This window comes from Zonotrichia albicollis, chromosome 1, assembly GCF_047830755.1.
Source record: "Zonotrichia albicollis isolate bZonAlb1 chromosome 1, bZonAlb1.hap1, whole genome shotgun sequence".
Lineage (NCBI taxonomy): Eukaryota > Metazoa > Chordata > Aves > Passeriformes > Passerellidae > Zonotrichia > Zonotrichia albicollis.
In genome coordinates this window covers 150,506,098-150,529,824 of record NC_133819.1, presented here as the reverse complement: position 1 = coordinate 150,529,824, position 23,727 = coordinate 150,506,098, and the positions used below count along the sequence as shown (strand labels likewise).

Sequence of the window (23,727 nt, the reverse complement as noted above, 5' to 3'; positions counted from 1 at the left end):
TGCAAGAGTCCATTTAGCATAGAAAATTACCTTGAATGTATAGTTCTTATAAAATACTGGAATGTTAGGAAAAAAACCAACAAACCTTCAATCCTGAATTGTAGTAAGGGACAAAAGCAAGAGAATTGAAGCAGAGGATTAGGCTGCTGTTTTACTAACTGTGAACTGTTCCCTTCTAAACTGGCAAGAAGGTGTCATTAGAGTTCTCTGATGCCACATGACTGAAATCTCCAGGTTTTGTTCATTAATTGAAGATTTAATTAGAAAACAGAAATAATGCAGTGGTGTTGGAGTTCAAGAGTGCTCAGACTTTACTTTTTTCTACGTTGCATAGAAAGTCGCCAGTTCCTATGGGTGGAGGAAAACTCACTCTTTTGGAAAGTCAGTTTTCACTTGAATGTGTTCTTTCCTTCATATTTTTAAAGCTTGTTACTGATTATCTGCTAAATCCTTCTATTTAAAGTTTGGGTAGTTTGCAGATCATTTTTAAAATTAGAATAAATAGAAGTGAAAACTCCTAAGCTGAGAGGAAGTTACCAGCGAAACATTTGGCTCTGGAACTTGACCTTCTAACCCTTTTTCTCTCAGAATTAGCTGCCTCTAGACACAGAAAAGGAACATTTTCTCATTTTTAAATTTAATTCTGTTCATTTACTAGTTCAGTTGAAGCTGAGATACTGATTTATTCTCCAATTAGAAGCTCAGCTGCTGAGATTTATTTGTTCCAATGAAATCTAGATCTATTAATTAGAAACTCTTGCTTCTATTAATGAAGCACAAATGCATAGTCAAAAGTGGTTTGTGTTTAAAACAAAATTTAATGTTTGAATTGAATCATGCATTTTAAAATACAGCTTGTCTATGTTTACTTGAATTTACTTGAATCTCCAACCATGCAGCCTGGCAAATCTAAATAAAGAATATCATCAAGTAAATGGGAGATGTCAGTCACTATTTTAACAACATGGAAACTAAAAGTTTGATTTAAAATTAAGCTATTTAGTTGCATAAATATGTAAAATGCAGTCTTCTGCAAAGCAAAAAGAGGTACTAAATTCTGTGTAAAACCTCTAATCTCAAGCTATTATGTTTTAATGGTAACAAGCCCTTAAGAATCACTTTCTTTAAACAAGAATTAAAATGTGCAGTTGCAAAGTTGCTTGGAATTGAACCTATCTTTTGCATAATGCTTTTTGCAACAAAACTGTGTGTGCAGCTCAGTGAATTTGAATTGAGTAATGTCAGATATTTGGAAAAAAATGCCAATTATTTTGCTGTGGCTCTTCACTGATATTATTAATACAACTTAAATGGCTTGTGGCTTGCATTGAGTGCAAATAATTCTGGGTTGGCTCATCTGTTAGGGCCTCTCTAAACACAGAATTATATGGAGACAGCTGCTAAGGAAATGTGACTGCCCACTCACCAGGCAGGCTGTGGTGAATGAATACAGAGTTGGGAATGTTTCTCCATAGCCTCTTGGAAGATTTGAGGTTTGAAAGTGAAAGCTTTGAACTGCTTTCTTTTGGAAAACGAAGCACCTGTTTGCAGACCATTGCAAGACCTTGATGTTGATCTGTTAGGGAAGGGAGGGATGAACTTTGGGAACATCAGGTGAACTTGGCCTGGGTACCGAGGAGCAGCCAGTGGATTTTAGGGGAGCAGAGATAGAGGTCACCAGTGATGTGCTGTTCTGGGAGGTGGATGTGAGGTTGCCACTCACAAAATCCTCTCTAAGCAAGTGCCCAAAAATCTGTGAGGTCTGCAAGGTGTTGGAGTCTTTGCTGTCCTGGCTGCTCCACCCTGCTGGTGCTGCTGCCCTGGCTCTGCTCCCTGGCTGGGCAGCTCTGGGAGGGCCCTGGGGAATTGCCCATGGCAGGGAGATCTCCCATGGCACTGGAGAGCAGTGCTGGAGCCGTGCTGGGGTAACCCTTTCCTGTGCTTCTCACCATCATTGCTGGCATTCTCCTACTTTCCTGTTTTCTCCTTTCCTCCTCTGCAAAGAAATGAAGTTGAGTTGTCACTTTGGATCCCAACATTTAACTTCATTTGTATTTTAATCTTCTTTTTGGGTATGTTCAGAACCTAATTCCTTCCTGCATTTGTGGATCAAGGCAAAACTTGTCTCTCTTCAGCTGGAGCAGATCAGAACAGTCCCTCACCCCTGCAAGTTCATGTTCTTTCAGGCATTCAGCAGGTTTCCAGCATTTCAGGATTCCTGCTGTTTGCCTCTGCTGGCAGGTATCTCCATGTGCTGAGCTGAGGTGACATTTTCTCACCCACCATGTATAGCATGGGATGGAACTAAGAGTATTACGTTCCTTTTTTTTTTTTTTTTTTGTGGGCTAATTCCTAAAAGATCCTCAAGGTTCATCTATTTTTGGGAAGTTTGGGAAATAATGTGTATTTATTAGTGTAGCTCTGCCAAGATCTTCCTGTCCCATGGTTATTGTTGCTGCACTTGAGTTCTTTGCAGTCTTTGGGTGAGGTGACACCTTCACATCTGAGCTCTCCACTGCTCTGTCATGCACTCAGTGAATTAAACTGCTGGCTCTATGATGATCTGCATTAAACATGCAGAAGTAATTTTTCATCTGTTGATCAAGGATTTGGATTCTTTATTCTTGAGAGAACTTCCCAGAACATCCTGGTGTGTCTGTCCTTCCTCTGTGTGGTTGTTTCTTGAATCATGTTTCTTAAAAATGTTTATTATCAGCCTGGACTGAGATCATTGTAACTAGTGAAGAATTTCTGCCACAATTTCTGCTGAATGCTGTTTCAGTTCCCCTCATCCTGTAGGTGAGTTGGGATGGACTTGTCAGTGTTGGCTGGGAAGGCCACCTTGATGCCTTGACAGCTTGGACTGGTTGGTAGCTGAGAGTCTCCACACCATTAATATGAGGGTTTCCACACCATTCCATAATTCTGGAACCTTCTCCTTTCAAGCCTGCTGTGTTCAGGTGAAATATCAGCTGGGTAGGGTGAGGTTGTGCCCTCTGCAAAGAATTGATGAGCTTGATCTAAGAAAGAAAACCCAAACCTTGTTCATCTTCAGGAATTATGGCTAAGCCTGGACTGAGTGTAATTTGGTGATGTCAGATGTGGTGTCTTACAACTCTTAAAATATGTCTTTCCATCTTGCATTTTGGAAGAGGAAATTATGCAGTATTTTAGACATTTTTATTTATAGAACAGATTGCATATGCATTCCTTCAGTGTCATTTAAATTTCAAATTGCTATGTGGAAGTATGGAAAATAAGGAAGAATATTAAAGTGGGCTCCTGAAAATTGACAGCTAGGCCACAAGTGAACGTGGGAATGACTTTAACCCTTTGTAGCCCTCCTGCCAAGCAGCAATAGGGACCAGACTTGATTTCTAAAGATCTTAAAATTGTAATGTCCTGAATTTCCATCCAAACCTGGGAAAATGAAGTGAAGCTGCACAGGAATTTGGTGGGTTCTATCTCCCCACAGAGATTGGGGTAAATGAATTTCACTGGAGCAGGGGATAGGAGTAACCTGTGAGCCTATAAATAACTTTTGGGCATGGAACAATTAAAATTTTTTTTTTTTTTTGAGGAACTGCTGGAGCAGCTTGTGACTCTGTTCACCTCACTGCCTCCTGTTCTCTTGTTCAAATCTTGCTGTGACTTTCTGATTCCCCCATGTTTTCAGAGCTGTAGCCAGAGCTGTTGGGAATTTCAGCTCATTTCAGTTTGAGCTGATTGCTCACCATTTCTCCCCTCTGTTTGCCATTTCTCCTGCCGATTCTCATAATGCTGCTCTTCTTTTTTTTTTTTTCCTGTTTTTTATATTTAGGTTAGAGGAAACAAAATTATAAATATTACAAATAAAGACATAAGCCCAGAAAAGATTTTGAGGTGTAACTTGCTCAACTCATGAAAAATAATAACTTCACAAGAAAGCAGGAAGCCTGCCAGAACTGAAAGATAATTGAGGTATGGAAAGAGACACTCAGGGAAGATTGGGCTGTATCAGAACATTTGGATCAAAGTTTTCTATTTAGGAAAAAAGATTCCAAGGCTGCTCCTTCCTCTACAGAGAATAAATCTGTGAAATTATTTTGAAATGTAATTAGAGGTGGTTTATGGTGGGGAGTGATCTGAACTGAAAAATGAACAGTAATAAATTTCAGGTACCAGATAAGGTTCAAAGGCACTAAAAGCATTTTAATTTTAAACAGCTGAATTACCGTTGCAGTTAATTTCTTTAAGTGTTTTTATCCTCACTTTAGAATTACAAACGACAAGTGCATTGCTGTGTTTTTTTTAAGAGTTCAAGAGGGATGGAAGTTCTTCCAACTGATATATCTGTGTCACAGTCTTCCTAGTGACCCTGGCCACAGCAGTGATTCTTTTTTCAAGATTCATCACTCCCCCTACACATCTGTGGCCCTCTCAGTGCTGACTAAGTGACCCTGGTCATGGATGCTTCTCTTGAAGTGAGGTAAACCAAATTCCATCCTTTGAAGCCCTCTGGGCTTCAATAAATTTGGCTCAGTGCTGGTTGCATTGTAAGAAGCTCTAGTAAATACTGGTAGGTGTGTGGATAATTGTGATTTAATAGGAAGAGGTTGGAGCATCTTTGAAGCATGATTTATTTTCAAGAAATGATGGAGCATTGAAATGAGTGTGATTTAGTTGATATAATATTCCTGAATTAAAAAAAAAACCAAAAAACCAAAACATCTATGGGTGTGTTGGTTCATTAATGATTAGAAGAGATAGAAACAGTAAGTGAATGAGTTTAGGGTGTTGAGGAAAGAGATTCCCAGCCATGTACTCAGCAATAACCAAATCATCCCTGTATTATCAACACTTTTCCGCACAAATCCCAAAACACAGCCCCAGCCCAGCTACTGCCAAGGAAATTAACTCTACCCCAGCCCAAAGCTGCACTTGTCAAAGCAGATGTCAGCTATTAGGAAACTGCACAAGTGACAATATCACAATTTGTTGCCAAGCCAAAGTTATTTAGAATTTCTACAGTAGACTTGATTGTGGTGATGTTACATGAGAGTGGAGGATAAGAGATCCAGTGTTGGAATCCTGCTTTTCCAGAGTCTGCTGGTGCTGTCCCAGGTAATCCCCAAGCTCTGCAATGAAGGCACAACTGCTCTGCTCTGTAGCTTCTTTTGTTCTGCAATGCTTAAAATACTTTAAATTGCACTTAGATTAAGGCAGCATAGATCATCTGCAGTGTGTAAATTCATTTTTGGAAAGGTAAATGTTACCGACTGCAAGGGCTAAAGAGCATGATGCTTTAATCAGACTGAACAGAGAATTTAGTGCAAATTAAAACTTGATGTAAACTTCAGAGTTACAGTGAGGTTTTCTTTACTGACGCTGATGAACTGCTTTTAATGCACTGTGTTATATTTCAGCTGACAAAGTACCTGCAAGTTGGTTTTGCCCAACCAATAAACCTTTCAAAAGGGAGCTACTTTGGTTGGTCTGGTAATATTCAAATTGACTGATTTCAGGATGAAGATGGAAGTCTACAGTGTAATTACCAGGGAATATTTATAGCAGCCTGGGTAGTTCTTAGCCATTACTTTGAAATATTTCACAGCTTCAGCTTAATGCCATATCTAGCCTGTGTACTTATATATAAATAAGTGTATGTGTGTATATATATGTATAAAAATGTAATTAAACAGACTTGCCACCTTGTGTGTTTGATGTATAGCAGTGGCACAGTGTGGTCTAAGAATGAATATGTTAAAAAAGCCTGAATGGAAATGCTTTCTGATGTGTTGGAATAAAAGACTTGGGAGATTTTATTTGAAGTAGAAGGAGACTCCTTAGAAGCCAGTTCAGTCTTACTCATTGTGGTACTGTGACTTCTGCTGCTTTTCATCTGCTTCTGTGTTTTCATCAGTTCTGTGCTGTCAAACTTCAGCACTGCTGTGTTCCTGCTGCACTTCTTCTTGCTTTTTTTAACCCCCCACTTTAGAATGTCTCCCCAGAATTTGTGTTTTGTAGAGACAAGCCAACTTATTTAATAATTTTGGTCAAACTGCTTTATTAAGAGGGTATAGTTTATTTACCTGAATTACATGTCTTTTAGACTCTGATTTTTTTTGAAAGTTTGAATGAAATGAAGTAAACTAGCAACAGGAATAAAAGATTCAAATTCATTTGCATAGCACTAAATATGAAACACAATGATTTTTAAGTCCTATGTTATTTGACAAAAATAATGCACTGTGAATCAAATATTTAGCATTACAGACCAGCCTGAAAGTCTCACATGTGATTTATCTTTGCTTAGACTTTTGTGTCATTGTGGTACAGACAAAAACTCCAGCCAATGCCTTAGCCACGTTCTTAGACTATGATCAGCAGATCAATTGTTACAGTAAAATAGTGCTTTTTTATGGGGAAAAAGTTGCTATTAATTCTTAAAGGTCACTCATGAACAAAATTAGGTCTTTGAGCTTTAGCCCAAAATTGCTGTCCTCATATAGGTACCTCTGATCTTAAAGAAATGTGATTTCCCTCAGTTAATTGAGGGAAAGTATACAGGTGTGCAATTGGAGGCACATTGCATGGTTTTTATTCCAGAAAAAAAGGAGAAATTCCTTTGGGGAAGAGCTACTTCAGTTGCACAGATGAAGACGTGAAGAATTTGTGCTGTATTATTAAGTGCTATTTTTTTTTTTTTGTACCAAAGGAAGCTATTTTAGGAAGTGCTATATTACTAAAATTCAAATATATTTTATATGACATTTAACAGACTCAATACTGCTCTCTCACCCTAAATTCAAATTAAAGCACTGGAGTCAAGGCTGCTGTTGAAATTGGCAGTTTATATGGAAAATGAAATATCCATGTTTAAAAATGGATCATCCCTGTACCTCAGTGAGCTCCCCATGTGATGTCCATTGAGTGGGATTGGATGTGCCAAGGGAAGATGAGAGGGGTTGGAATGATACTGAAGAGATGTTTCTACAGAGGGATGGGAAAACTCAACTGTACATTAGGAGAGAGAGCTGACATGTCTTCATTTTAGATTTTCAGCCAGTTTCCCAGTTTTTTCAACCATTAAAGCATTCTATTCTGAAGCAAGTTTAGATCACTGGTGGAGACATTGAAGTTTTGAATCCTGATAAACCTTTCTGACCAAATTCCTGTGCATAACACTATATTGGGGGAAATATTCTGCAGGAATCAATGTGTTGTTCCTTCCATCCTCTGTCTCTGCTTCTTCCACATAAAATCCAGAATCAGATGTGTTTATCAGTTACACCATTGTACCTCTGAATATTTACAAAACTTGCCTTGCCCATAAGCAGCTTTGCAGCAGTCCTGAACTTCATTTATTGTTAGAGAAGTTATCTATGTCTAATTTACTCCACTTTTTGTAAAGGTAGTTCCTTAACCTGAAAAAAATAGTATTGATTTCAGTGATTTATATACTGAATTTGTGTGTACAAAATGTATTTTTTTAGTATTGAAAGTCTGCAGATATGAAGTTCTGAGATATGATGGAGAACCAGACACTGAAATTTTGATGGTGTCTTTATGAACTGTCTTTCAGCTATGTCAATTTTTTAAGTCAGGTTTTAAATAGAAATATTTGGCTGCAAACTGGCTGGGACTTCATGTGTATACATTTTATGCAGTTATTAAAACTCTTGGAAAGGTTTTATAGGTAATGGAAGACTGTGATGTGTTTAGTCTCCTCCTATTCTTTGTCTCTGTGGCAGTCTTTTTAGAAGTGGAAAACATTCTGCTTCTAAAGGACAGCTATTTTTATTTGTGTCTAAAATATTTTCTTCCCCTTTCCACAAAGTTAGTAGTAAATTGAGAACTTGTTTTTCAAAGATGAGCTATTACACAGCCAATAACTGAATCCTTTGTGTGGGTGGAGTCAGTCTGTGATACAGTTTATGATGTTTGGGTCATGAAAGCAGATCTAACTCTCTCATAGCATAGATTAATTATTTTCTTCTAGTTTCTGCTCTTCTCTGTGTCAAACAGTGAATTTTATTAGTCTCTGCTGTGTTTATTTAGAGATTTATGTTGCTTGATTTTTTAAAGAAATGGGATTCATACTCTCTGGTGGCTGCCAGTGCCTTTCTCCCTAAGAAAGCTTTGGAGTCTGTGGGGAGCACACACATTTACTGCAGCAGTGGGACGAACCCTCAGGGTTCCTGTGTTCCTGTCAAAGCAGCTTGTTCAAGTAGGAGATTTCTGAGCACTTTGAAGTTGTGTTTACCTGCTCCATGTATTTTTCAGAAAAATATTAATGGTAGAAAGTAAATGTAAGAAAGTGCCATCCCCCAATCCCTGTCAGGGTTAATGGGGTGGGGAAGCAGAGGGTGCTGCCTGCAGGGACAGAGGCTGCTCTGTCTGCTCAGTTCCAGCCCTGGTGATGAGGAGTGGATTCATCCTGCAGGTCCTGCCCAGGTGCTTTGCTCACCCCTCTGGCTCTGTGCTTGGGGAAGGGGAATGCCCTGAATACACAAATGTGGTGCTCCCTGCCCAAACCAGAGCTCAGGCACTGCCTGAAAGGCTGAGGAGCTTTGCACACTCCCTGCAATCTGATTAACTGCAGAGTAAAAGGTGTGTGGTTGTTGCTGTCTGTGAATATTCAATTCTTACTGCAGCTTTTGTGAGGGTCTTAATGTATTTTGTGGCCTTTTTGAAATGCTTTAGTTTAAAGAGTACACTGTGTTTTCATGGCAGAGTGAGACTGAAAATTTCCCTGGAAGTAGACATGGACTTCTCTTCTCTAGAGCTCACCAAGCAATTCTCATTTTGTGTGGGTGTGTGAAGGAAATAGCACAGAATAGTCTGAGTTGGAAGCGACCTTAAAGTTATCATCTCTGCTTTGAGCAGGGACACCTTCCACTATCCCAGGCTGTTCCAAGTGCCATCCATCCTGGCCTTGAACACTTCCAGGGATGGGGCAGCCCCAGCTTCTCTGGGCAACCTGTGCCAGACCCTCACCAGCCTCAGAAAATCGTTTTTTTTCCTAATATCTAATCTAGACCTGCCCTCTGTCAGTCTGAATCCATTTCCCCTTATCCTGTCAATACATGCTCCTGTAAAAAGTCTCTCTCCATCTTTGTTGTACATTCCCTCCATGCAGTGGAAGGCCATATCTGTGTTTATGGGTACAAAAACTGCTTTTTCTCTTGTTTTTTTTCCCTGTCATTAGACTGCCTTTTCTGTCTTGTTATATATAACTGTTAACTCATTAAGGAGATGTTTGAGTCTGTCCTGAGAAAGCTGGGTCAGGACTGCTGCAGGAGCTCTCCTCAGACCCCTCCTTTGTGACCATTATTTAATGTCTTCAAGGGAGAAGGAGAAAGCTCAGCCAGCACAAAGCACCCTGGGCAATGAGGGGTTTTGTTAAAATGTTGATTCTGGGCCTATCACTGAGGTAAAATTGGAGTTAGAAGGTGTGGAGCTATTTTTTTCAATATTTTAGTGAGCTCCATAAGGAAATGAAGTTGTTCCAGTGGGTTTGGTGGGTCAGACAGGAAATGTTCCCTTTCTTTATTTCACCTGGCTGTGGATTGTTCTGCAGGGGCCACTGTGACTTGATCAACAAAACATCAGTCAATTGTTGCCAAAGAACAAATGTTGTGGTTTTGTTCTTTGCCTTGGGTAGTGACTGAACCCAACTACAGCTATTTTAAATTTCTTCAAATATTCAAAAGCACAGTTACAACAATTGTGTTCTTCCAATTTTCTGTGTTATCTGCCAAGACATGAACTGCTGTTTGTGTTACACTGTTAAATCACAGTTACTGAAGTGCTTAAAAATGTTAGTCTATAATTGACCTTCTGTCCTGTCCTGGTCTGATTTTTCAATGGCTCCATTATTGTGAAATATTGCTCCACAGGACTGTGAAATGAGCAGAAAGTCTTGTCTTTTTCACATTTAGTAGCTTTCAATCACTAATGGTTTCTGACTGTGCATCTGAAGCTCTCAGATTTTTGTGTTCTCATATTAGAAGAAGGTTTGAAGCAGCTTGGACACAAAATCAGTGCTTGTTATGTTGAGGTGAAGTAGTTGAGCAGTGAAATTCTAAGAGTATTGGTGGAAAAAAATTGCAAATTTTTTGGTTGTCAGAAGCAGCCAAAGCCGATTTGGTATGAAATGGGGAAAATACAGTGGGAAAAACTGAGCAGAATGTGCTCACATGCCAGTGCTGCCAGAGGCTTTGCTCAGCTTCATTTGGTTACAGCCATTCTGTGATCCTGGGCTTTCAGTCAGTCTGGAGAGAAAGTGAGGGCAAAAAAATTGTGAACATAGTTAATCTAGATGAGAAAATAAGCTGTCACTCCTCACTCAATAAATGAGTCTCTAATACCTTCACAAGAGCATCCAGTAGTGCTCCCAGCTGCAGGACAGGCTTTTAAAGCTGTTGAGGTGAATTCTCAGGTCACAGGATCAAGTGGTGATTGCCTTCCTGCTGTATGAGCATGAAGGCACCAGGTGGGTAAAGACCTCCAAGAGCAGCTGGTTTTTGTCCTTTCTTTTCAAAAAGGTAAGTGCTGGTGATAACAATCACAGAAATCTCCTCACTGTGGGTCAGGAGTGAGGTTGAGGAGTTCAGTGGCTCCTGCCAGGAGGTTCTGTCAGATCAGGATGTCAGGCAGCCAGAAGCTGTGAGAATTCAGAGCTGCAATCTCTGTAGCAGGTTTGTCCTGGTTTTTGACTAGGTTTTTGGCAACCATTAAGGCACAGAGGTCAGGGAGCTGAGGTGCTCCTCGAGGGAGAAGGTTCCAGTGCTGGATTTCAGAAGTGGCTCTTGGGCAGGATTAGGCAGCTCTTTTGGATTGTGGATGCTTCCCATGGTGTCCTGCTGATGTGGATTCCTTCAGCATCTTGGCTGAGATGTGGTGCTTAGAAAAAGGAACTGAGCTGCTGGCCTGGCATGTTTAAAGCTGTGTTTCACACCACATCAACATGGAGAAATGGTTTGGTTTGGTTTTTTTCTCATGAAAGCACGGGGAGCTGCTACCAGGAAATAACCATGAGATTCAAAAATCTGTAACCAAATTCTTCTTGCTAATGGCAGCCTGCTTTCTTTGAGAACAGTAACTGGCACTGTTTCACACTAGGGAATGAAAGGCAGTGCTCTGGCATGGCAGACCTTTGGTTTCAAGCACAATTAAGCAGATGCTGTAGCATTACCTCCATCATTCCTGGTAGCTGTGAACATTTCCATCTGGGTGGATTCTGCTTGCACTGTGTGCCCCTGCTCATAATATGTCAAATAACCTGAAATTTTGATGGCAATACTCAGCCTTGAACCACTACAACTCCTGACTGTGTTGTGCTGCTCTGAGTCTATATGGATGTCTAATTAATGGGATTTTGGGAGCATTCCCTACAGGCAATTAAAAAGTGGGGAATGGCTCAGTGAAACACAGACATGAGCAAGGCAATTTGTCAGTTATGTGCCATTAATTCCATAGTGAAGGGATTACAGTCAATGTTGATTTGCTTTGAAGGAGTGTGTACTCCTTGTGGCTGTAGAATTCACAAACTGAGCTGGATTGGTGTGGGCAGCACAAGCATTGCTGGATGTTTGTGCTTTTCAAGGCCCAAGATGGTGTTTTGGGCAGGTTTTGGTATTTTTGGCATGGTTTACAGGATATGTTTCTTTCCCATTTTTCTCACTCCTCCCTCTCACAGCTGCTGTGAGTATTTTTTACCCTTTCTTAGATGTGTTCTCTCAGCATAACTGACTGGCCCAGCTCTGGGCAGCAGCAGGTTTGTTTTGGGGTTGTCTGGAATGGAAATACCCTGGTGCCTTCACCCAGAGGCCACTCCTTGCTACCAAAATCTTGCTGCATACCCAGTACACCTCTAAGCAGGTTTTTCTGATAGTACTACTACTGATAGCTAATTGTTATCACCCTTCCCTTTCCTATTGAGTTTTATCATTGAGTATTTTGATATTTTAAGTATTTTCCAGATACAGTTTTGATATTGAATAATTATTTCTGTTGGTAGCACGTACATGGAACAGCTGGTGGAAGGTTGGACATGGAACAGCCTGGTCCAGTGGAAGGTGTCTCTGCCCATGGCAGGGGGTTGGACCTTAAGGTTCCTTCCAACACTCTGATTATTCACTTCAAAACAATACAGGTCTTTTCAGCTGTCTCATTCTCCCCTCTAAACAAACACTGCCAGACTTCTCTCTATTTGCAGTCTTCCATTTCATCAGAGAAATAGGGAATCATACAATTGCAGAAAGGTTTGGGTTGGAAGGCACCATGAAGATCAAATACAATTTTGTGTTGAGGCTTTATATTTCCAAACAGACTTATTTTTTTTTTCTGGAGACACAGTTTTATGTATTATTGAAAATAATTGCTGGATAAAACTAATATGCAATCATTGTACATTCTTGAAGATAACCCAAATAATATATATTTGTTTGAATGTTCTTGTATTTTTAAGCAAAACCAAAGAAAATCTTTCTTTCCTGTTGTTATGATTTAGTAGCATAGCACAGTGTAATTATTTTGAAGATTAGATAGTTTTCACACAAGTTAACATCCAAAGTAATTTGTTTCTCTTCATTGCCTTTGATATTATTTAATCTAATGTTTCAGAGCAGTCTTTGTTCCCATACAATGCTATTATTAATAACCTTAATATGTGTGAGGCTGATTGTTTTGTTTGGATATATAGATTTAATAGGTAGAATGGTAAAAAATTGTATTTTGACAATAAAAAACCCTAACAAAAAGTAGGTATAGACTGGCACTTGAAAAATTCTGAGAAATCTAGAAAACTCTTTTGCTTAAGGTCACTTAATTATATTTGATCCATCTGTCGATGTTGAACATTACTCCAAGTGCTGAATGCAGAAATTAGCTGGCATGCCAGTTGAGTTATTTTGTACAAAAAAAGGCTATAGTCTCAATTAAATGTGAGTTTGAAATTGTTTTCCACTTTTATTTTCTAGAAAAGAAAGATGTCACGCAGAGCTTGGAAAGCTACACAGCAAAATGCCCTGGGACAATGGAAGTCATCACTCTTCCAGATGGTTTGAAGCTACCTCCTGTTCCCTTCACCAAACTGCCTATTGTGAAGTAAGACCAAAACACAATCTTTAGCTTTTTCACAGTACCTGTCAAATTTTAAAGGATACTGAAAGGATGCAGTCATCTCACTTTATGCATGTGGATCACAGGAACATGGAAAAATGTCAAAATGTCAAATTGTTTTGAGAAGCTCTTGATCTAAAATAGAGCCTATGACCAAAAAATAATTTCTGGCCTTTAGTTTCAGAAAGAGAGAAGTTTTGTTTTTTGAAGAACTGTCCTTCAACAGTTTCTTATTCAATTGAAGGAAGCTATTTTGCTGCAGCTGAGATTTTAGTTGAGTACTTGATCATTTCAATACTGAAAGTCCATGAGTTGGATGCAGTTTTCATCCACAGAGCTTGGAACTCACCTGGAAATGGTGCTTTTTGTACCTCTCCCTTTCCAGATGCTGCATTTTCAAGCTGGCACCTTCACTGGCCTGTTCTAAATCTCAGTTCCATTCAGGCACATCCTGCAGTCAGGCCAATGAATAATAACTTGTTCAGGTTGAAGCCTGGCATGACATCAGAGAGAATCAGAGAGAGAGAAAGTAGCCACTGGATATCAATAATAGAAGACTGAAAGGGAATATTTTCTTTTTGAAGGAAAGATAATTCCTATCCAGAAGAAGTATGTTGAATAGTGAAGAAAATGGAGGAAATACTGATTGAATCCTCCTTCATAGGAGTCATGAATTTAGTGATAGCATCATAGAACCATGGTATGATTAAACTTGGAGAAGACCTTTGAGGTGATCAAGTCCAACCATCAACTCAGCACCACCACCACATTCACCATTCAACCATGTCCTCAGATGCCACATCCACACATTTTCTGAACACTTTCAGGGATGGTGACTCCACCACCTCCCTAGGCAGCCCCTTCCAATACTTGACAACTTTTTCCATGAAGAAAATTCTTCTAAGACCAAATTTAAACCTCCCCTGATGCAATTTGAGGCCGTTTCCTCTTATCCTGACTCTTGTTACCTGGGAGAAGAAACTGGAAGAAGAGGCCAGCCAGAACTCTGGCAAGAGATTCCCAAGACTTCAGTGGGAAAGATTTCATGTCAATTAAAATATTTTTTATGCTGAGAGAAGGGGACAAACATATCCAGTTACATTATCTACTTGTCTCGACCTGGCTGTGCTTGGAATGTTGGGAATTGCTACTTCTGTTTTGCTATGGGCTGAGGAACCCAGCATCAGCTTTATTTAACATTTAAGGACTGCTGCTCCTCTCCTCCTTCTTGTCTGTTAAAATTTCTATAAAAGCCATAGTAATAAAAATTTGTGCTCCAATAAAATGTTAGTTGAATTTAGATATAAAGGCTCTGGTTCCATCTGCCCAGCAGATCTGGTGCTGTAGAGCTGCCCAGCCTATTGGAACCAGCTGTGCTGCTGGACTGCAGAGCTCTCTGAGCTAAATCGTGCTAATTTTTGTGACATCAATTATAAATGTGTGGAAATGTCATTTTGATGAATGTTGAATAATCTCAGCTTATGATTCAATCACGTTAGAGCCTTGTAGAAACACACATTTACTGATGGGGATGACTTCTATTTACTGTTGGCATTTCATGGTCTACGAGTTTTAATCCATTTAATGTGGGGTGCTTATTTTGGATGTGAATTTCTTAATCAAAATACTGTCAGACATGGAAATGCCACAGTGAAATAGGAACACAGTGGCTATGTTACCTTTTTTCTCCAGTACTTTAAAGGCAATAGAAGAGATTTGGCAAGGCAAAATCTTTATATTCCATTACTCATGTTCAATATATAATCATCATCTGGTATTTTCTCAGATAAAAAATGCACTATTCTCATTTTTATAATTTACCTATGTTAAAGGTAATTGTCTACTAATATTTTTAAAAGCAGAAGATTTTCTTTCTTTTAAGCACTGCTGCTTTTAGTTGTCTTTACACATTTTTCTTACTACTTCAAATTGACTCAGTGCCATTTTTCCCCCTTCCCTCTGTTTACTTAGTGTAGTGAGATTTATTAAAAAAATATATATTTTTCCTTTCCCATCCAACAAGATTTATTTCTTGTTCAACCCACTTTTAGTGTTATTTAGTAATTTCTCATCAGGTGGTTTGTTTCACAGAGAGAACTTGTCTGTAGTGCTACTCTTACAGCTCCGTTATTTTTCAGCAGAAACACATTATCTTGGTTTCTTGTGTGTGTCTGCTTTCTATTAATGTGATACTGATATATCTGTTCTTTGCTGCTCTGAGTTCCTGATTTGAAGTAATTAGGTGTCCTACAGGTTTATAGAATGCTGCTGATTTTACTGAATATCCACCAATTTATTGCTTGTTCTTCTGCCCACAATTTAGTCTTTACTTTCCCCTGAGCATTGGAAGAGCATTGATTTCCCTGCATGGCATTGTAGGAATTGGGTCTAGCAGGGATGCAATCTAATAAATCATTTGTTTTCTATTTGTAATTTGCTTTCTGATTGTTTAACAAACCCACTCAAATTTCTGGGACATTTTCTTCTTTCCAGCAGCAACTCTGCATTTTCACTGTATTAAAATCAGTTTTATTCACTGTAGAGAAGTTTCTTTATTTGTGTTGCCCAATGAAATCTTGTCTGGATTCTAGTTTGGGTTTAAGTTGAATATTTGGCTGCTTTCTGCACTGGAGTTGTGGTTCAGTCTGTGCTCAAAAATTAATAGCTGGATTTCAAATCACTGTTCTGGCTAGTTTGGGTTTTTTTGTTTCTAAAGAACATTTTTTTCCTTTGTTATTTGTTTTCTGAGAGCTTTCTGAAACTTCAGTTTCCTTGGGTTGGTGTTTCTTCCTTTTGTATTGTAAATGTTTGTTTCAAGTGTTCCATTTCAGGTATTTTGTTCTCGACTGATATTTCATATTGATCAGTCAATGTTCTTTGTTAACAGTGTTCTTTTTTAACACAGTCACCTGTTACAAAATAGAATAAATGAAATAATTAGAAATTATTTTTCATACTCACCAGATCTGTGAAGCTCTTGAACCTCCCAACCAGTCTCCGACCTCACAAAATGAAAAGTTTACTTGGTCAGAATGTGTCAACCAAAAGCCCCTTCATATATTCTCCAATTATTGCTCACAGTCGTGGGGAAGAACGAAATAAGAAAATAGGTAAGAATAATTTACAGTATTTTCTGTTCTGTTGTTAAATTAGAGAATCTTCTGTGGTCAAGAAAAGCAAACCTGAACATTGCTGTCTTTCATTTGAGATAACCAGGTTTTTTTTTTTAGCCTCAAGTCCTGAAGGAACAAATCTTTTTTTCTCTGGGGCACAGTTTCATATTCAAAAGAGGAATAAAGTCTCATAGGTGATAATATTGATTTTTCAAAAAGAGATAAACTAGTTTTATTTCCTTCTCAAACAAAAGAGAATTCAAGGAAAACTTAGGTCTGACATGCTCTGCTTGGCTGCCCCCACAATTTCAGTGCCCTGAGGAAAATGCTCTGTTGTGGTTTTTCCTTCTCCTGTTCTGATTTAACATAAACTCAGAGTGATGAACTGTCTGATTGGCCCCTTTTACTCAAGGAGAGATCAGCCAAGAGAAAGTTTTTAAACCCTGTTAGGAATATCAGTAATTTTCTTTTTATAAAGATTATAAAGCCTTTCAGTTCAGTAATTGTGCCATTGGAAAAAGATTAGAAGTTTGTTTAAATCCTGGATTAAGTTACAAATATTGGTAGTTCTTTTTTGTGGCTTTTGTGCCTATCATGTGAGTGATAACTTTTACCAGAGGCATCAATGTCAGCATAAAAAATGATTTATGTGACTGTGGAACAGAACTGATTGTAAAAACTTCAGAAATTTGCAGGGTGTTTTATCTTAACTTGGTTCCTTGTTCATGTGGACTGTGCCTGCCTGCAGGGCCAGTTCTCCAAGAACCTCTGTGGTTTCCTCTTTCCAACAAAAATGGGCTGTGCCCCTGCTGAGGATCTGGTTGTCAGTAAAGTGAAATAAATCCCTCACCCTGAGAAGAACATGCACATTTTCCACTTGGGTTTATGGTGATGTGTATTTTCAATAAACAGCTGAAACAGGAACAGTTGGGATGTGCAGAGCAGGGATGGTGTTCTGGCAGTTTGGATGCACTTGGCTCAGTGTGACTTTGCTGCAGCACTACTTTGATTTCAAAAGAGAAAGGCTAAGAAATTAAAAAAAGAGAAGAAGAATTAGTTAAAGGATAAATTGAAAAAATGTGCACGAAGGGGAACATCTTAAAGTGCTCTCTTGATTTCTCTTAATAATTCATTGAAAGTTTAATTACTATTAAATTTTCAACATTTAATCTCTTAGCTATACTGTGTCGTGTTTTTTTCATTTAAATAAAACCTTATTCCCAGTTTTGTCACATAATTGTACAAAGCAGTATTCTCATTCCTTGATGGGTACAAAAGGAACCTGCATTTTTGAACTGGTTAGGATTTGTTTCGGTGCTTTGTGTACCGTAGGAGATTTACATTTTACAGTGAACATCCTTCTTTTAGGTTTTTATTTAGCCTAAGGAGATGTCTGATTGCTTCTGATCCTGTACAGCATTTGTCTTTTGAAGTATATAAACATTGCAGTTCTGCTAAAAGCCTCTAATGTTTCAAAGTTTAGCAAACAAAAGAAAATACACAATAAAAGCAGATACTTCTTTTGAAAGAAGCAGAGAAATTTATTAAGTTCGAAATTAATGAGAGTAATTTAATGGCATGGATTTAACATTAATTAAAAACAACAATAACAAATGAACTGTTTGTCTTACATGGAGATAGTACTCCATATTTTGGTTAAATTATTGTTTTGCAGCAAAGGAAATCAAGCACTGCTGACAAACCAAAGGGAAACAAAACCCTTTAGAAAGTCTTGAAATGTTTTCAGCTTTCAACTTGATAAGCTTTTCTGATTGGAAACAATAACAGGGATAATTATATTGTAGTTAAATTGCTTTAATAGCATGCTAGTCATAAAAAATAAACCTCCTGATTTTTGACATGAAGTGTTTTGTTGGTTTTGAGTGCTGATAGTCTAAAGCAGCAAGAATATATAATACAGTTCTGTTAGAAAATCCAGCAGCTCTGTCATACCTGTATTAGCTGATACAAATATTGCTCATTTTACCTTTCCTTTCAAAACCTTTTCCCCCAAGGAACAAATCTGTAGCCCTGCCCTGGCACTTTTTTCACAGGGGATTTCAATCTCATCTCAAAAAACCTCCATTGATTCAGACTCCACCATGTCCCTGGGGAGGCTGTTCCACTGAATCACTGTTCTTACTGAAACAAAAAAAAAATTAGTAGAAAATAAAACCTGTTTCAGTCCAACTTGTGTCTGTTACCCTTGGTCTTCTTCCTGTGGCTCCTTGTGAGGAAAGAGCTTCTGTCCTCTTTATGCAGCCCTTGAAGTTCTGGAATACTGTGATGATATTGCCCCTGAGCCTTCTCTTGACCCCAGAGGGGATATCCCTCCTCAGGGGGTTCTCCAGTCCTTGACCACCTTTGTGGTGCTCCTTGGGATCCTCTCCAGTGTGTCTGTGTCCCTCCCAGCTCTGGGGACCACAGCTGGACACAGCTGTGCCTGACAAGCCCAGGGTGGAGTGGAGTGGTCACCTCCCTCTCTCTGCAGTGGAGAAGCAGAGGGACACAAAACCCAAAGAGAGGGACTCAGAGCCCAAAGCAGAGGGACTCAGAGCCCAGAGCAGAGGGACTCTCAGAGCCCAAAGCAGAGGGACACTCAGAGCCCAGAGCAGAGGGACTCAGAGCCCAGAGCAGAGGGACTCAGAGCCCAAAGCACATGGACTCTCAGAACCCAAAGCAGGACTCAGAGCCCACCAGGGTGATGAGTGGAGGGATTGTCAGTCAGGGGTCTGTTACAGGTGAAGGATGGAACCAGGCCACTGCACATACAGGAGGAAGGTTCCTCCTCCTCCTGTGACAAGCAGGACTGGCACCTTGTACAAGAGGGGTGAGGGTCTGGAATGGGAACGCCAAACAACTGATGAGGTGGCTGAGGGTCCCTCTGGGGCAGAGGGGCCTCCTAAAGCAGCACCACCTGGACCCTGCATCACAACCTCTTCTGCTGGCAGGAGAAGAAGGGTGATTCTCACAGGAGACTCCCTCCCTTCTAAGGGGAGCAGAGAGCCCCATGTGCAGACCTGACCCAACTCAGGAGAGGTTTGCTGTCTCCCAGGGGCTCAGGTAAGGGACATCCCTAGGAAATTCCAGTCTAGAAAGACTCTCCGATTTCTCTCTGCTGTTGGTTGTTCAGACTGACAGCAACAAAACAACAGAGAGAAGTCTGAGGCCAATCAAAAGAGACTTCAAGGCCCTGGGACAGCTGGTGGAGGGGTCAGGAGCACAGGGAGTGATTTCCTTGATCCTTGCAGAAGCAAGGAATAACATTGATAGGAAGAGGTAGCTCCATTTATGTGTGGCTCCAAGGTTGGTGTCAATGGAAAAAAAGGGGGGGTTTTGACCATCTATCAACACCCGGCCTGCTGACACCTGATGGGATGAGGCTTTTTTAGATGGGAAGAGGAGTTCTAGCACAGGAGCAATGGGGCTTGCTGACAGAGCTTTGAACTTGCTAGGAAGGGGGAAAGGGACAAAACCAGGCTCCCTAGTGCTGAGCAATGGGATTTTGTGGCAAACCTTGAGGATCCTGATGGGATCCCACAATCTGCTTCACCAGGTGTTGGCCACAAGGCACCACACCTGAAATGTTTCTATCCTGATGCCCACAGCATGAGGAACAAACACCAGCTGGAAGCTTTGCCATGTCCCAGAGCTTTGACATCACTGGCACAAATGAATCACGGAGGGATGAGTCCTGGGCCTGGAGAGCCCTGTTGGGTGGTTGTGCTTTCAGAACAGACTTTCCTCACTGTAGTGATTGGTAGAATGTGGAGGTTCAGGGCTGCTGTGCTACTGCAGGTGCCTCTGTTGCTGTAGGAATCCACAATGTTTAACTCTGTACCTGTGCAGAGCAGTCACTGGCTGTTTTGGGGGCTGCAGAATGCACAAGACATCATGGACACTAATAAGCAATTAAATATGAAATGTGGAGAACATCTTATACCACTGTAATGTGAATGTTTTGTTTTAATCAACAGTTTTGCTTTTCAGGTTTCACAGTAATATCACCCATTAACATCTGTGGATGTATGTGTTTAATTTCCACTAGCATTAATTTGAGTTAAACATTTGCATTAAGTACATTTCCCTTGAGCTCTCTAATATTGCCTGCAAAATGTAATCAGAAAGTAAATGATTGTGATTGTACAATTAGAGTACAGATTGCTTCAACTGTGCATTAAAGTCTTAATATTGATTATCCAGGTTTTTTACTGGACATTTCTTAATATCCTAGTAGAAAAATTGTTAGCAATGTATGTTAAAATCATTAGGTAAACTAGTAAGAACTAGTCCCTGTATGCTATAATTTAGCTTATAATCATGATTTATTTAACAAATGTAATTAAACCACCTTTTGTTTACTTGGACTGCAAATCCTCAGCTTGCAGGGAGAATCTTGCCACACTCAGTTTAAAGTCTGCACTTCAGGTGCATGTGGTTCACTGTGAGAAATTTGGAAGGTAGACACAAGCTTGAGGGCTGAAAAGGTTATGAAGTGCTGATATAAAATAATCTTTTTGCATTGAACATTTGCTCAAAATTTGCATCTCCGCTTCTGACCTCCATAATCTCCCACAGAACCATAGAATTACCGAATGGATTGGGTTGGAAGGGACCTTGAAGATAATCCAGTTCCAACCTCCCCTGCCATGGAAGGGACACCTTCCACTAGTCCAGCCTCATCTCCTTAAATTACAAAACTCAAAAAAAATATAATTGGCAGAGTGGAGTATCTTTAAAGTTTACCTGTCTCTTGTGCTCAGATATAAAGTTCATCTTTTTACCTGGCCCACTTTACTTCGCTGTCTCTTTATTTACTCCATATAATCAGCTGTGTCTTTATAAGAACTGATGGTTTTCTTCTTCCTGTTGTGTTCATTTCTTACCGGGCTGATTCTTCTCCAGGTCTCCAATGTCAAGGCCATGTGCACTCTACAAAACTCCACTTATGGAAACCTTTAAGTGTTGAACTGGAAGGATGTGTTGAAGTAGTGCTTTGAATTGCTGCCTGAGTTAATTTTGCCAATGAAGCATTGGTTCTTTGGAGCACTCTTGCTGTGTTAATGAATATTTCCAGTCCCTTCACTTCTTGCTTTGCCTGGGATTTACAGCTTGTGTCATACAATGCTCTTGAGCAGGACTTGGGCTGTGAAGATTATAGAGATATATTAAGTATTGTAGCAATCTGACAGCTCAGCTGCTGCTGTTTGTTTATAAGCCTGTGATTAGGTAATTCCTGCCTTAATTTTGTGATTATTCTTGCAGATTTCCAGTGGGTCCAGGGAGATGTGTGTGAAGTTCAGCTGATGGTGTACAACCCCATGCCTTTTGAGCTCCGAGTAGAAAACATGGTATGCACCTTTCTAAATCTCCACTTTCTGCTATTTTTCTGAAGAAAAATCTCATTTGGACTTTCAAATATATTTTTGTGTATATATTCTTTAAAGATGGTTTAAGCCAGCATAACCTCAGTTTAACATTGTGGTGTTAATCAATTTTCTCATATTTTTGGTGATGAGGTATTGAAAAGAAAAATCTCTGCGACTCAGAGTGTTTAAATGCTTTACTGGCACTGACCCATAAATCAGTTCTGTACATTTCTGTATTGAATAAAAGTCTTGCTACATGATTTACATAGAGTGGTTTTCAAGTAATAATTATACCCAAAACCTAATGATTATTGTGCCCTTGCTACTGTTGTTTAAAAGTCCACATTCATCCTTGCTTTTCCAATTCCCATTCTGACCACAATTTAAAAACCTGATGAACTAAAATAGTTAGATCTGAGAAGCTTTGGGTTTTAATAAAAACTTCAGCTCCTGGATTCCTTGTTCCCAGTGATTTATGTTATTTGAAAACACTGTAATGTCAGATGAACAGAAGGGAGTGAAAAAAAAAGGCCAAACCACTGGAGAAATATGTGAGGTTAGATGGATCAGGCCTAAGCTCTCTACTTCAGCTGGCTGCTTGCATCCTGAAAAAAGGGAAATTGTGGATTTTTTTTCCTTTCTTTATTCCATCTAACAGGGTTTTTAAAAATTGTTATCAATTTAAAGGTTAAGAGTTCTGTAGCTATCAGACCAACTTAATATCCACTCAGTCCTAATCCAGCATTTTCCTTTATGTTAAATACTTTTACCTTTAGTATTGCTTTAAATATAAATCACATCTCTTAGAGCCCTTTGTTCTGTCAAGCTAATTGAATCAGTGTACATTTGTTTACTCATGATTTTTATTTGGGTTTTATTTTTATTGATATGTCTACTGCAGTGTCTAGTCAAGCAAGTTGACCTAAATTACTGATAATAAACCACATGTGATAAGGTACTTTTCCATGGGAAATGAACGTGCCCAAAGATTTTGTTTTTATAGCACAATAAAATTAATTCTTGGAAGCTAACATGCCACTTTCTCCAGCAGCATTTCCTCTCACCCTCACAGAAGTATTTAAATTTTTTAGGGATTAATAGAAAAAGTAGTTGTAAAGCTGCACATCAGAAGGGTCTCTGTGGGAATTAATTGATTAAGAACATTTTGATTTACAGTCCAATTAGTATTGTGTAAGTAATGATGTTGCTATATATTAAAAAAACTTGGAAAATTTCTAAACGAGGAAATTCCTTCTGAGTGCTTCCATGCACTCCAGATTTCAGAATGTAGTTATTTGTGTAGATCTACGCAACATCCATTCCCTGAGCAAATGAATTGTAGTAGCACCAATACTTCTCTTTACTGTTGTTGTGATAAAGTTCTGTCTTGGAATTACCACTGAATTCCAGTTCCAGTGGAAAGCACAAGAGGAATTAATTTGCCAACTAGATGGAAATCTTTGAAGTGATTAATGCAACTCTAGTCAGTGCTTTGAGGAATTCTGCTCCTCAATAATGTGGCCTCACTTGGAGAGATTGGTTGATTTTGGTAGATTTGTTTATCAAGACTGTAGCAAGCTGAGGAAAGTGCTTGTTCCCCTTGATTTGGAATTTTAGAGACAATTTCTTTGGATCTGAGGCCAGTTTGGAGCTCCCCAAATGATAGAAACACTGACATCTGTTCAGCCTGTAGAGAAGAAGAATATTGGGGTGATTCCTATTGCTGTGCTCAATCCCAGAATGGGAAAGTGCAGCAAAAGCAGAGCTGTGCTCTTTCCAGAGGAGGAGAGTCAGGGAAGGAGCTGCAGCCTTGGGAACTTCCCTCCCTGATAAAAACTCCCTTTTTCCAGGATGTGAAAAGCCCAAACTATCACCAAAGCTGCTTCTGCTCTGAGTACTGGGCTGAACAGGATGACCTCTACAATTTCTTTCCAACCTGAGTTGTTGGTTTTCCAGTCTTATCTGTGAACTTTCTGGAATGTGGGAATAGACATTACTTCATCATAAGAATAAACTCCTCTGTTTTCATTTTAATAATTCAGAGTGCTGGTTAATATTTTAAAATGGTGTATTTTATTATTAACATGTACCCATGCCTGCAGTTCCCATACCCTTTTCTTGTCTGATTTCACATCACC

At 39.3% G+C, this 23,727-nt stretch overlaps 1 protein-coding gene across 8 annotated transcripts in view; it reads left to right on the top strand.

The window, feature by feature from the left end:
- TRAPPC9 (trafficking protein particle complex subunit 9) overlaps positions 1 to 23,727 on the top strand; it is a 449,867-nt gene that overhangs the window by 27,790 nt on the left and 398,350 nt on the right. For all 8 annotated transcript variants that reach the window (XM_074557536.1, XM_074557497.1, XM_074557522.1 and 5 more), the window contains 3 exons: positions 12,966 to 13,092; positions 16,072 to 16,217; positions 21,486 to 21,571. In XM_074557536.1, coding sequence (XP_074413637.1) covers positions 12,966 to 13,092; positions 16,072 to 16,217; positions 21,486 to 21,571 — 359 coding nt within the window. The remainder of the gene's footprint in view (positions 1 to 12,965; positions 13,093 to 16,071; positions 16,218 to 21,485; positions 21,572 to 23,727) is intronic.